Genomic DNA, 13270 nt, shown 5'->3' on the forward strand with positions numbered 1-13270 from the left:
CAGAAGGAAAAAATTGAAATATTGTTTTATACGTTTTATTCAGGGTGATATATCAAATTAGCAATATTCTACAAAAAAAAAGGATTATAAAAGAAATATAAAAATATATCGGGAAACAAAAATCTTTGATGGTCACTAAAAAATACTAGGAAACTTTGATCGTTAACAGACTTCTAGACTACTTAAATGATTAACAGGTATTTCTTTCCCTTTCTTTCCTTTCTTTTCTTCTCTCTCTCTCTCTCTCTCTCTCTCTCTCTTTCTTTCTTTCGAGATGGAGTCTCACTCTGTCCCTCAGGCTAGAGTACAGTGGCACAATCTCGACTCACTGCAACCTCCACCTTCCAAGTTCAAGTGACTCTCGTGCCTCAGCCTCCTAAGTAGTTGGGATTACAGGCGCGCCACCACGCTTGGCTAATTTTTGTATTTTTAGTAGAGAGTTTCACCATGTTAACCAGGATGATCTCGATCTCTCAACCTTGTGATCTGCCCTCCTCAGCCTCCCAAAGTGCTGGGATTACAGGCGTGAGCCACCACACTCAGCCAATTAACAGGTATTTCCACAGAACACATAGACTGAAAAGTTGGAAGAAGCAAAATATGACAACCTGTTAATAACAAATACACTAGCCAGCATTAACAAGAAAAAAGATCTTGATTTTATTATTTTGCTGATAATTAATTTAATTCTCAGACTTGGGAAGAAAGTAATATAAATAGTTAATGGATTCATAATTATTTGGAAAACTAAAGTCTCAGCAAATAGCAAGCAAGTTTTTGTTGGTTTGCTTGCTTGTTTTTACAGTAGAGATGGCTAAAAATCACATGTATTATATTCTACAACAGTGTTACACCAAGAAGAAAAACAGGAAAGCACTTTACACTATACATTTGGTTTTTAAATTCTGTTTCCCATAAGTTTCATATAAAGAACAGAGATGCAGTGTGTATAAAGTTTAATAGTGTGAGCTCTGTATCAGATAGCCAGTGCCGAGTTAAGTAGTCTGCCTACATTCTTTCAGTTACTCTTAACAGCAAGGACAAGCATTATAATCTTCATTTTCATATCATAAGCTGAGGTGTTGAAATGATAAGTAATGGACCCAAAGCTTCATGGAGACAAAGCACCTGAAAAAATTATGATTGAATAAACACCAGTCTGGCAAGTTTAAACAGATAATTAATAGACTTCCAGTAAGAGAGAACACAGGAAAATGGAAAAGAGAAAATTGATGAGAAAATAATGGACTAAACTACTACAGAATTGAAAAAGGGATAATTCAGAGTGAAAAACCCAGGAAGTGTATACAAAATGACCAACATGCAAATACAGGGACTGTCCAAATTTCAAACACAAAGAAAGTGTTAAGAGGAGAAACTAGTAATCCCAATGCTTTGGGAGGCTGAGGCAGGAGTATTGCTTGAGGCCAGAAGTTAAACACTAGCCTGGGCAACACAGCCAGACCCTGTGTCTACAAAAAATATAAAAAATATTAGCTGGGCATGGGGATACATGCCTGTAGTCCTAGCTACTTTGGAGACCGAGACCAGCGGATCACTGAAGCCCAGGAGAGTTCAAGGCTGCAGTGAACTATGATCACACCCCTGCACTCCAGAGCCTGGCCAATAAAGACCCTATCTCTATAAAAGAAAGAGAGAGAGAGAGTGATAGAAAAAGCAGGGAGGGAGGTAAGGAGGGAGGGTAGAACAGAAACTAATAACTGTTAGGGCAAAAAGGAAGAAAAATGGGTCATAAGGGCAAAAAGGAAGAAAAATGGGTCATCTAAGAAGGGATAGGAATCTGACTGACATCAGACCTCATCAACTTACATAATTACAAATCTGAAAGCATTTTCATAGTGTTAACATTTTAGAAACAATGCATAGGCAAAACACAGAAGAATAAATTTTGTTTTGGGATAACATGTTCCAAAACATCATTCTGGTCACAGAGAGTACAGGATGAGAGCTAGAAAGAGGAGAGAGGATGAACACTGGATGTCCTCCTCCAACAAAGCAGGTGTTCAGAGAGTTGATCTAAACACAAATGAAATAAGAAACAAAATCATTATGAACAAAATGTGTTTGTGTCCCTACCAAAATCTGTATGTTGAAACCTAACCCCCAAAGTAAAAACATCAGGTGGTGAAGCCTTTGGGAGATAATTAGATCATGAGGTTAGAGCTCTCATGAATGGCATTAGTGTCCCTTATAAAAAGAGACACCAAGCTGGCTTCCTCTCTGTGTTCTCCACCATGTGAAGGTACAAGCAAGTGGCCGCCTGCAAACCAGGAAGAGGGCTTTCCCTGGAATTCAACCATGAGGTGACACTCGTCTCGGACTTTCAGCCTCCAAAACTGTCAGAAATAAACGTGTTTATTGTTTCAGCCTCCCAGTCTATGGTATTTTTTTTAATAGCAGCCCAAACTGACATTGACAAAGGTTCTAAGGAACTTGATCAAAAGTACCACTGTAATCAACCAACAGAATGCCAACATTCTGGGAGGAGTCAGGAGAGGAACTAGTGAAAATGAGCTGAGGTTGATTACTTTCATGGGAGCAAACCACGGAATGACAATTTTAAATTGATAAATGCAGAGCTGAAAAATATATAATTTAGAGTTAGGAGGTAAACACCAGAAAGGGAGAAGGGCCAGAGATATACACTTGAATTTGCTTGTATCCACATAAAGATATAGGGGAGGTAGATGAGGAATGAATAAAGTGGTTGTTGGTGACAGGGAAGGAGGAAGGAAGTGGGTGAATGAGAGCCGGGGTGGCATAAGGCTTCCAACTGTTCACCTTTTTATAGTTACAATTGGTGAACTATGTGTCTGTTTTCCCAATCAAAATTCAGAGAGAGACAGAAAAAAAAATTCAGCAACTGTTAAAAAGTGGTTGTGCTATATAAATACATTTTCTGGCTTTGATAATGTACTATGGTTATGGAAGATGTTATAGCTGGGGGAAGCTGAGTGAAGGGTACATAGGATCTCTCTGTACAATTTTTGCAAGTCGCTGTGGATCTATAATTATTTTTTTAAAAAGTGATTGTGTTAAGGAAGTAGGATATGAAGTAGAGGAGGAGGTGGTTAAGAACCTACTGCTTTCCACCATCAGTCCCTCTATTATTTTACTTATACAATAAAACATGTAACGCTTTGATAAAAATTAACTAAAATTAAAAGATATATACTCAGAAAAAAGGCTCATAAATTCATTCTTATTAGTGGCATTATTATTAACTATCTTTAATGCATACATATACACACAAGTCATCCATCAAATAGATTGATTCAATGAGCATAACAAGAGAAAGAAAGATGACTGTCATTATCAGGATATAGTGTTACTTAAACAAGCTACTCTGGTAAGGAAAATTTATATCATATTTTAGTCAAGATAAGAAAACACTAAAATGATTCCTAAGTCTCTTATTAATTTTTTTAAGGTCTTCTAAAAATGAATTGAACTGCCATTTATTCTAACTCCTCTTCAACCTCTCCTGCTAGATAGCTGGGAATGAAAACACAACTTGAGCAATGCCGACTTCCTGTGCCCAGGAGTCACAAGTGTTCCCACATGGACCCACCCAACCCTCAAACATTCATAAAACAGCCTGGAAATTTTTGTGGTGCAACACTTCAAACTTTCTATAGAGACTTGCTAATTATCTCAGGAACTCTACCTGCCTCAATTAGGAGTAGGAGTTAATCTCTTTTAGGGAACTGATATTGTCCATTTTATTGATCCTTTATTGGCATCACTCACCATAAACACTCACTGAGTAATACTTGAACTCTCCGTGATATGGCCCTTTCTCTCTCAAGTCCAAAAGAAAGAGTATCATTCCCTCAAGAGCAAAGGTCAAGCTTAGGTTACAGTGCTACTACAGAGGACATGAACTGTGGGCTTTCCTGGAAATGAAAGTTATTTTTGGTTTGATAAGGGCCAAATATTTTCTTGCAACTGAAATTGTCTTTTTGTCACTTCCCCTGCCAATGAGGTTTACCTTTTCCTCAGGGATTCAACTTTCTCTTCCTATATATCTATACGTTGTCTATCCTTTTATGCATCGTCACATTTCCAATTTCCATAAATTTTCTCATAGTACTCAAAAATAGTCTTTGGCTATTAGCAACCTAGGTGCACCCCAATTTCTTAAAACAGTAAAGTTGGTTTTCTGTATCACTGTATTGTCACTGACAGAGAAAAGACTTTTGATAACTTTTGGGCTGCTGATGCTGTGTGTGTACATACATGCACATGCTGTACATACACTAATTTTGAGTGCCTTGATGGTAGAATTACATTTTATATCATGTCTTAAAAATCCCATATTATCCCATATTTAGCTCAGTGTAAATGTTTAGTAACAGTAAGTGAATGATTGAATAGTATTCTGTGCTATTGAAGCCTGAAGACAAATAAATCCCTGGGGAATATTAGGCTTATTTCTCCAGCTATTTCCTCAACAAAACTGAAGCCTTGAAACCCAGAGAAACAGACGGATTCACTTTTTAGTTAGTAAGCATATATGGCCCCTTGCCTTTTGTCAAAATTTAACTTCCCGTTTTCATGTAATACTCTGATTTTGGATTAGCAATGCTCTCCATAAAAGGGAATGAATTCCATTTCGATGAATATATTTTCCTGCACTTGCACTGGAATGTTCTATAACTCTTGTCTCTTGGCCTCATTGTAGGCTTCAGTTTTATTTATTTATTTATTTTTAAGACAGAGTTTCTCTCTTGTTGCCCAGGCTGGAGTGCAATGGCGTGCCATATCAGCTCACTGCAAGCTCCACCTCCCAGGTTCAAGCGATTCTCCTGCCTCAGCCTCCCAGGTAGCTGGGATTACAGGCATGTGCCACCACACCCAGCTAATTTTTGTATTTTTAGTAGAGATGGGGTTTCACCATGTTGGCCAGGCTGGTCTCAGGCTCCTGACCTCAGGTGATCCACCTGCCTCGGCCTCCCAAAGTGCTGGGATTACAAGTGTGAGCCACCGCGCCTGGCCAGCTTCAGCTTCTTATAAGCACTGTGCTGAAATACATCACATTGAGCTACAAAGACCTGCTGTTTTTTAACTATGCCTCCAGGATTAGTCATCTGACCCAGGAACTGATGTATTCATCTCACTCAGCTAGATGGGGAAACCTGCCAAGCTTTTAAACATTAAATGTTTAAATGGAGCGATTTATTGCTATATCTCACAAAATGCCAGTTGTTTTCACATTAAAGGCAGAAAGCACCTTATCAGGAACTTTGAAAGGCTTTGAGTCATGTGTTTTCAATCTTTATTATCATTGTTTTTTGTACACTGCCACTGGGGAAAGAAAAGCATTGAATAGTAAAACAAAACCAAACACAACTTCAGGAAGATCCCAACAAGCTCTCACTCTGATTCAGTTGTGCCCAGGTAGCTCTCATTTTCTGATACGATCAGTTCTATTACTCGTACAATGGTAACAGTCTCACCTGTACAATTACATGGAAACCAAAACACTAACCCAGGGACACAAGAACTTGCGAGAAACTCTATGCCTCTCAGTGCAGTGGGCTTAGATATAACATTATTTTGATCCACATGTTCCATGGAGTCATGCTTCCTTCTCTTTTCTGAAGGCTACTTTTGTCCAGGGTATTTTCTTCTTCCTTTCCATTTCTCTATCCCCATCCCAAAGATTTCACATATGACAGGGGATCTTTTCCCACTGCAATGACTTTCATGTGAAAAAGAACAAAAGTATATTTCTGGAGGCATAGCAAAGGATACTTTAAATTGCTGATAACCTCCCTGGTGTTTCACCGGACACTAGGTATTATTTTCTTAGCTCAATTAATCTCATTAACCTCAAGAATTTTAATTAATTTCACTAAAGTCAATTCAGGATGCTCATGTTTAACAGGATTATTTGGAGACATACAGTAAGAATTAAAACTAGGTTGTTAAGTCTCCAGCCTCATTAACAGTACAGACAGTAATTAGCAATGTCTTTATATTTGTATGTGTATGTTAGGGAAAACATCTGTATAATTGATTTTTCTGTGCTGGTAAACCACAGCAAAACTGGAGATGATTTACTGTAATAATAATATTTCAGTCTCACTTATGTACATTTTATAACAAATGCATATTAGCTTATGAATTATGTTTTAAACTACACACTTCTGTTCCTGTGATTTTTTTCTTAATCATCTTTAACATTTGAGTAAGCTGACGTGCTCAGAAACCTTCATAAAACTGTTATTTAAAGTAATAATGATGATGCAAGAAGAAATAGACGCTGATTTGAACATATAACTCAACTTTTTCTGTCCGAATAGCCCTTTAAAATATGATGATAATTCATGGAATAGGTATTAGTCTCAATTCTAACACCTCTTTGCTAAAAAACAAACAAGTTACATTCATGTCCAGTGAATTTTCCTGTCATGGTGGTTCAAAGATGAAAAGCTTTGTGGAAGGGAGATTGGGCTTCAGACATGCTAAAATTTTTCATCACTATAAAGAATAATAGTTTGCTGCATTTTATGTAGGGTTACTCCTACATCTAAGCCATGCTTATTTTTATTTTTACATTTATTTTAATCTTCCGTGCATCTTTTCTTAAGCAGTTGAAAATTTAGGTCATAAAAATAAACATTTTCTAGGCTTCAATTCTTCTCAGATAAAAGGAGTTCTCATGTCTGCATAACACCTTTATAAAGCTTACAGAACTTTACCATAACCTCATGACTTAGGTTATCACCTGAAGCAGGTGATACTGAATATTATTGTCCATATTTGTCTATAACTTCCATTGATTCATTGGTCCAATCAATCCATGTGGTGCTATGGCTACTAGGCAAGTTGAAAAATACAAGTGATACAAGTTGACATTTCCAAAATCACTGCTAGCAATGTAGAATTAGGTTCTGGAGCAAAAACAGTATTTATGAGCTAAAAAGAGCAGGTCATATGTACGACATGTTCACTACTTTTCATGACAGTCCTCTTTAACAAAATTTATCATGGGAGATTAAATGTTTTTCTTGAAGCAAAAGATAAACATCAGCTTCCCTTGATCTTCATATCCAATCCTTGGCAAACCCATCACTCCTCTACACATAGGTTTAGTTCATTCATAAATTCCAGAAATGTTTATACTAACTACCTGCCAGATGCTGTGCTAGACTGGGGTTGGCACAAGAAAGAACATCCAATCCTAGAACTCTGGGAGCCACATTTAGGAGAAGAGAAAGGTGAGACGTTCCAGTCTATGCTTCCCTTCATGTCAGAGTGTGACTTGCAAATACATGACTCCATGTGTATTTGCAAAACCATCCGCTCATCAGATGCTCTAACACAAGCTCTGGGCAGTGTCTGGCCAGTCTGCACTCTATCCACCGTAAGCAGTTCATTTCCCATACGGAGCTTGCGTGACTTTCCTTACACATGGCCAAAGTGGCTTCCATGACAGTGTGGATCAAGCCCAGAGCCCTTCACCGTGGTTCCCCGGACGAAATTATTCAGTGTTTCCATTGCTCATAAGAGAAACACAAATTAAATTGAACTAGGCAGGACACTGAATGTATTTTCATATTTTGCAATGGAGGGCAGGGTGTAGTCAGTAGGGACAGGACCACGGTTCAGTGCTGCCAGGATTTGTTCCAACTGCGTATCTGTTTCTTCCTGAGCATCAGAATGAATCTCTCCTTTTACTTTTTCCACAAGACCTGACCCTGTCTATGGCAACTCTCAGCTCATATGCTTAGAGTATCATGAACAGAAAAAAATAAGTTTCCTTCTACCAGCTTGAAAATCCCTGGGGAGGCACTCTGTGTTGCCTAGCTTATGACGCTAGACCAAAGCTGGCAGCAGCTCATCCTAGTGTCCCACACCCTGTGCCTGGAGTACGGTCTCCGAATATGGCCACTAGGAATCTCTCCAGATAGACTAGTCACAAGTCTCTCTATAATGCATAGGGCCCTTCTGTTTTCTTCTTTATCAGCCTTCCCACAGGAACTTTAGGAAAATATACATCTCCTCATTTGATCTAGTGATAAAACTCCCACAGCCAGTTCTTCAGTCAATTACTTTTTTTCCTCCCATCATTTGCAGTTGTTCTTGATCTTTTTTGACATCTATATCCTAGTTTCCAAGCCCATATTTTCCTACTGTCTTTAAAACATTTTATATCTCCATATACAGATAGTATAACATGCATGAGATTGTAAGCCATCCGAGGGCATGGATTCGTTTAGTCTAATTAGAATGGCTGTAGTATGGATGTATCTATTTAATGCAGGAAAGATCTCTGGAGTCTAAAGAAGAGTAAGACACAACCCTTTAATGCAAAGCACAGAACCTAGCTTTATGTTGACCTCATCTTTATGTGATTTGAGAAGAGTAAAAAATACTAAGGTCAGCTCTAGAAAATGTGTTTGATTATTCAAACACATTCAATGTTTGTGGACACTATTCATTTTTATCCATGTACTGATATATTAATACATATTATAAATGTACCAACGATACATACCATAGCTGTGTTTATCCTTGTTTGAGGCACATGTTTTAATCTTTAACAGTCAAACAGCAACAACAAACACTCTTACTCTATCAGAGACCCAGAAATATCTATATCTTGATAAACGCTTTCAACTAAAAATACTCAACATGAAATAATCAAATGCATTTTCAGTAACAGGCTAATAATACCTTTTGGTCATCACTTGTCCCACATGACTCTTGACACAGAAGACCCTCCGAGTCTGAATGCCTATACCACACGTGGCTTCTCCATTCCAGCCAATGGTTGCATTAAGGGCAGTTACCAATGTGTCCTCAGAACAAGGGCCCCAAGGTGATGTCTCCCAGTAAAGTTGCATACAGGAATGGTCGTTACACAAACGATGCTCTTGGAGAGCCTGACTAGGGGGACATGGCTTTCCACCTGCCAAAAATAAGAACAAAAGATAAGACATAGTTGTTGCTGTTGTTGCTGTTCTTGTTTTTGTTATTTCTGCTGTTTTAATGGTCTAGAGAAATAGCTTTGCTGACATAGCCTTCCAAAGACGTGAGCCATTGTGCTCTTCTTTCCAATCTAAGAACAGGGATTTTTGTCCTGAGCAACAACTGAGGATAATATTGTGCGTTCTTTTTCACTAAATAACAAGCGGCAGTCCACATCAATTAGATTTTAAAATTAATTGACTCTATTGCCCACCACTGCAGCATGTATCTCTGAGATAAAATTCCAAAGAAATCTGCTTTTCAAAAAATATTTTTATGCTTCATGTATTAGTTAGAATAGTCTATGACTTTGAAGTGATATTATCTTGAACACACACACAAAACACACACACACACACACACACACACACACACACACCCTTATGCAGCATGGTCTTCCTTTCCTATGAAAGGCGTTATTTTTCTAAGAGAACCATTTTAAGACACCTATCCTCTATCAAGCAGTGCATTTCACTGCAATTTGAGAAATCCAGAAATATCTGTTACAGTTTGGAGAAGAGAGCCCTCCTTAAACTCTGAAATAATACCTGACAATGTGCTATCCCCTGGCAGGAAGACCAGACACACATGCATCCATAGACTCTTGGATGAGTCAGACAATCCAATTTCATTATTGCCCTTTTCACAACATTTTTATTTCCATATAAAAAGTGGTATTTATCTAAAGCATTGATCTTTTCCTACTCTTCCACACTTTAATGGTTTACTCAGTGGGCCAAATGCCCAAGATTTGTGACCTTGGTTTTGTTATTCTTGATTTTTTTTTCCCATTCACCCCTTCCAGAAATATAAAAGAAAAGAGCAGAAACCAACTTCACTTTAAGAATATGAAAATCTTCATTTATCTTGACCCTGGCCCCATTTCTCAGGATCAAAGAACAGAAACTTACTTAAAAAGTAGTTTCTCACAGCCAGTGGCCATGCTGTCCTGCTGTTCTAACTGAGCCATGGGCAGAAAAAGCCAAGGGAGGGCATGAAAGAAATGACGTGTGCTGGAGATAGAGACCATCACCGTAAATTACTGGAACAGCTGCTCCTGTAATTTGTTCTGATGTCACCTGCTTATATTCTCATAGCACTTTTTAGCTTCATCAAAGCCATTTTCACAGTCTTCATGCTGTGCCCCCCTCCTGCAGAATGCTGGCATGACAGAACAGGATACCAGCATGCATGGATCAGGTAGTTTGCAGATGTTAGTGGCAGTTCCCAGTTGAGAAGCCATGTCTCCTGATTATTAATTTGAAGCTCTTTTTACTAAGCATAGTCTAATTATGTTCCCAACTGCACAAGCTATCTTCAGTTTGGATGTGTGTCAACCAAACTCTGCCTTCTTGTCTAAGAAGGGTATTGAAAAATAACATCCATCTGATTGCCATGGTCCATACACAGGTATGTGGTAAAGCAATTCATGTAAATGGGTGAACCCAGCATAGCTAAACTAGAGGATCAAAGCAAAAAGCATAGAGGGAAATGAAACGGTTAACTTGGATTCAGGGAATAGAGATATCATCTATGTGTGACTATTTCCTCCATATAAACTTCTCTATCACCAATGAGGAAAAATGATAATAATTGAGCTAATGCATCCAGAGTGAAAACATTTTCTGTTACTCACCTTCCCCAGCCAGTGCCAGGATAGTTCTTGACCTGGTCTGTTTCCCATCTGAGTTTTTATTTGAACAGGACTGGGAACAGGATGACCACTCCGTCCACTCGCTCACCACACAGTCCATTCGGCAGGGAATTTCACAAGCCTTCCTCTCAGGAGGAGGTGGTACTGGGCAAAGACTCCCTGATACCTCTTCCCCTACAATCAACAAGATCAAGACAGTTGGTGATTAATGCACAATCAAGGCCAGTCCAAGGAACAGTTAGGCTCACTGCTTTATCTATTACTTCAGTTTAAACTACCACAAAAAAAAAATGAATCCAGAAATATCTGTTGAAGTTTGGAGAAGAGAGCCCCTCCTTAAACTCTGAAATAATACCTGACAATGTGCTATCCCCTGGCAGGAAGACCAGACATACACGCATCCATAGACTCTTGGATGAGTCAGACAATCCAATTTCATTAATTCCAAATGGCTGAAGACAGTTTCTTCAGCCATTCACAATCTTTACATCAGAAAAAACTGCCAGGAGATAATTTGGCATTTAGAAAGGTAGAGACTGCAGCAAAACTCCCATTTGTAATCCTTCATAGAGACAAAGTTGACTTCTTTCAGAAACAATTGAGCCATGGATGGCTGAAGACTTATGTGGTAGATGTGTTACGGACAACCATATATAACAAGTATATGCTTTTCTTCAAAACGGAAGTCAGAGCCGTCCGTTCACCTGAAAACCACAATTTATGTTGAGCCTTCTAATCTACTAAAAGGAATTTTATAATTCTAGCTTTCTTTTGGGTACATTCACCTCCAAATATGCAACCTTATGCAAGATTATCACATAATGTCTCTTTTGTTCTCCTTTTTCATGGTGGTAAATTATCCAAAACTAACATGAAACTGGACCTGTGGCTAAAGTTATGTTAACAAGTTGACATAAAGTTGACAGCCAGTCTGAAGTTCTCCCTAATACATTTACTATTCCCCCTTGAATAATCTAATGCATTGCTAAACCAAAAATAACTATACTCAAAAATACTGCACAAACACACCAGTTGTCAAGGATCCTCAATTTTGCTATTGCCTCAGTGCCTTTCTATAAATACTATTTACAATCCTTTGATACCATATCATAGAACATGATTTTTCAGAAACTATAAAATAATGGAGTTTTATAATTAACAGATGTTAGGACTAAAGGGATAATTTCTAAGTAACGGAAAGATATCTCAATGACTACAATGGCTTCTTAAAACTCTCAGGTTATTTATTTGATATTATTAGAATTCAAATATTCCTCTTTTATAGATAATAACTCAACTCTTACTATTCCCCTCATTCACAGTCTCCTCATAAAAACAGAGGACACAAAGAATAGTGACATCATTTATTGTTTGAAATAACAACGTAAAATGTGAAATGGCAACTATACGAGAGAGGCAGTTTTGTTTGTATGACTTTATGGCTTTGATATTCTCTTGTCATGATCTGGCTGAAACAAAAAAATAAATGCGAAGGGGACTAGTATTTATTGAAACATCTCCTTGTGCCAGGCACTGTGTTTTGCATATATCACTCAGGCTTTGCATATGTTATTGAGTCCTCACAAGAAACTCTGAATGGCAAGTGTGATCCATCTCATCTCATAGATGAGGGCTCAGAGCAGAGGCTCAGAGAGGAAACTTTGCTCATGCTTACACGGGCCTGAGCTGGGGAGCAAACCCGAACTCTCTGACTCTAAAACTTCTGCATCTCCCATTAACCATGCTGTGTCTAATTGCAAGGAGATGGATATTCTTTTTCTGAGGAAGTAAATAAAACAAGCTGACAGTCAGCAAGACTGCCTGAAGGAGAAGATAGTGCACAGCTAATATCTGTATTCATATTTGTAAATGAGACCAGGATCATTGCCCTTGAGGTACAAATAAAGCTTTTCAAGCATATCATGAGAAGTAATAGAGGTTCTAGCAGATAATCAAGCTGAAAGACCAGTTCCAATAATTCTCTCTTCAGTCTCAATCTATTTCCAGGTTGAGTCCACACTGTGTGTAACACACACACATACACACATACAAACACACACACACACCCCCAATACAGCACTTTCCCAAGTATAGAAGCACGCAGTCCAAACAAAAGGCCCAACTTACATCTAATCAAAATTTAATTTCCATACTTGTGAATATTATTAACATAATCTATACACAAAATATTTTAAAGCTATGTCTTGCTATAAACATTTTGAGGAACAAGATATTTGTTTATGGGTTTTATGAATAAAAGTAAGGGGAAAGGTGGGGAATGTTGGGTTAAAAATAGTAACATTGGTTTCATTGCTGAAAAACTTCTCAGTGTTGAAAATGCCAATATATATTGTAAGTTTCCTAGAAGGGAAATGAGATGTAGTGCTTTTCATCTGTATTTGATCAGGGGCCATACTTTTTGAAGAGCATCTGTCTCTTTCTTTCAGAAATGGTACTTTTATGAGTATGCTTTGACAAAACTCTACATTAAAGAATTATAAAACTGTCAACTACTATTTGATGAGTAAATACTATGTCCAAGACATATGATGGGATAAAAATAGATGGGTTGACTGTTACTTATCTTTCTAGAGCTCATGATTAATGATGAAGATG

The 13270-nt window shown here is 38.0% G+C and overlaps 1 protein-coding gene across 1 annotated transcript in view; it reads right to left on the bottom strand.

Moving 5' to 3' along the window:
• The window catches only part of THSD7B (thrombospondin type 1 domain containing 7B), a 790054-nt gene that overhangs the window by 430400 nt on the left and 346384 nt on the right, over positions 1-13270 (bottom strand). The window contains exons 7-8 of the mRNA XM_050750933.1: positions 10637-10828; positions 8707-8941 (exon numbers count right to left, since the gene is read on the bottom strand). Coding sequence (XP_050606890.1) covers positions 8707-8941; positions 10637-10828 — 427 coding nt within the window. The remainder of the gene's footprint in view (positions 1-8706; positions 8942-10636; positions 10829-13270) is intronic.

Source organism: Macaca thibetana, chromosome 12 (assembly GCF_024542745.1).
Source record: "Macaca thibetana thibetana isolate TM-01 chromosome 12, ASM2454274v1, whole genome shotgun sequence".
Taxonomy (NCBI): Eukaryota; Metazoa; Chordata; class Mammalia; order Primates; family Cercopithecidae; genus Macaca; species Macaca thibetana.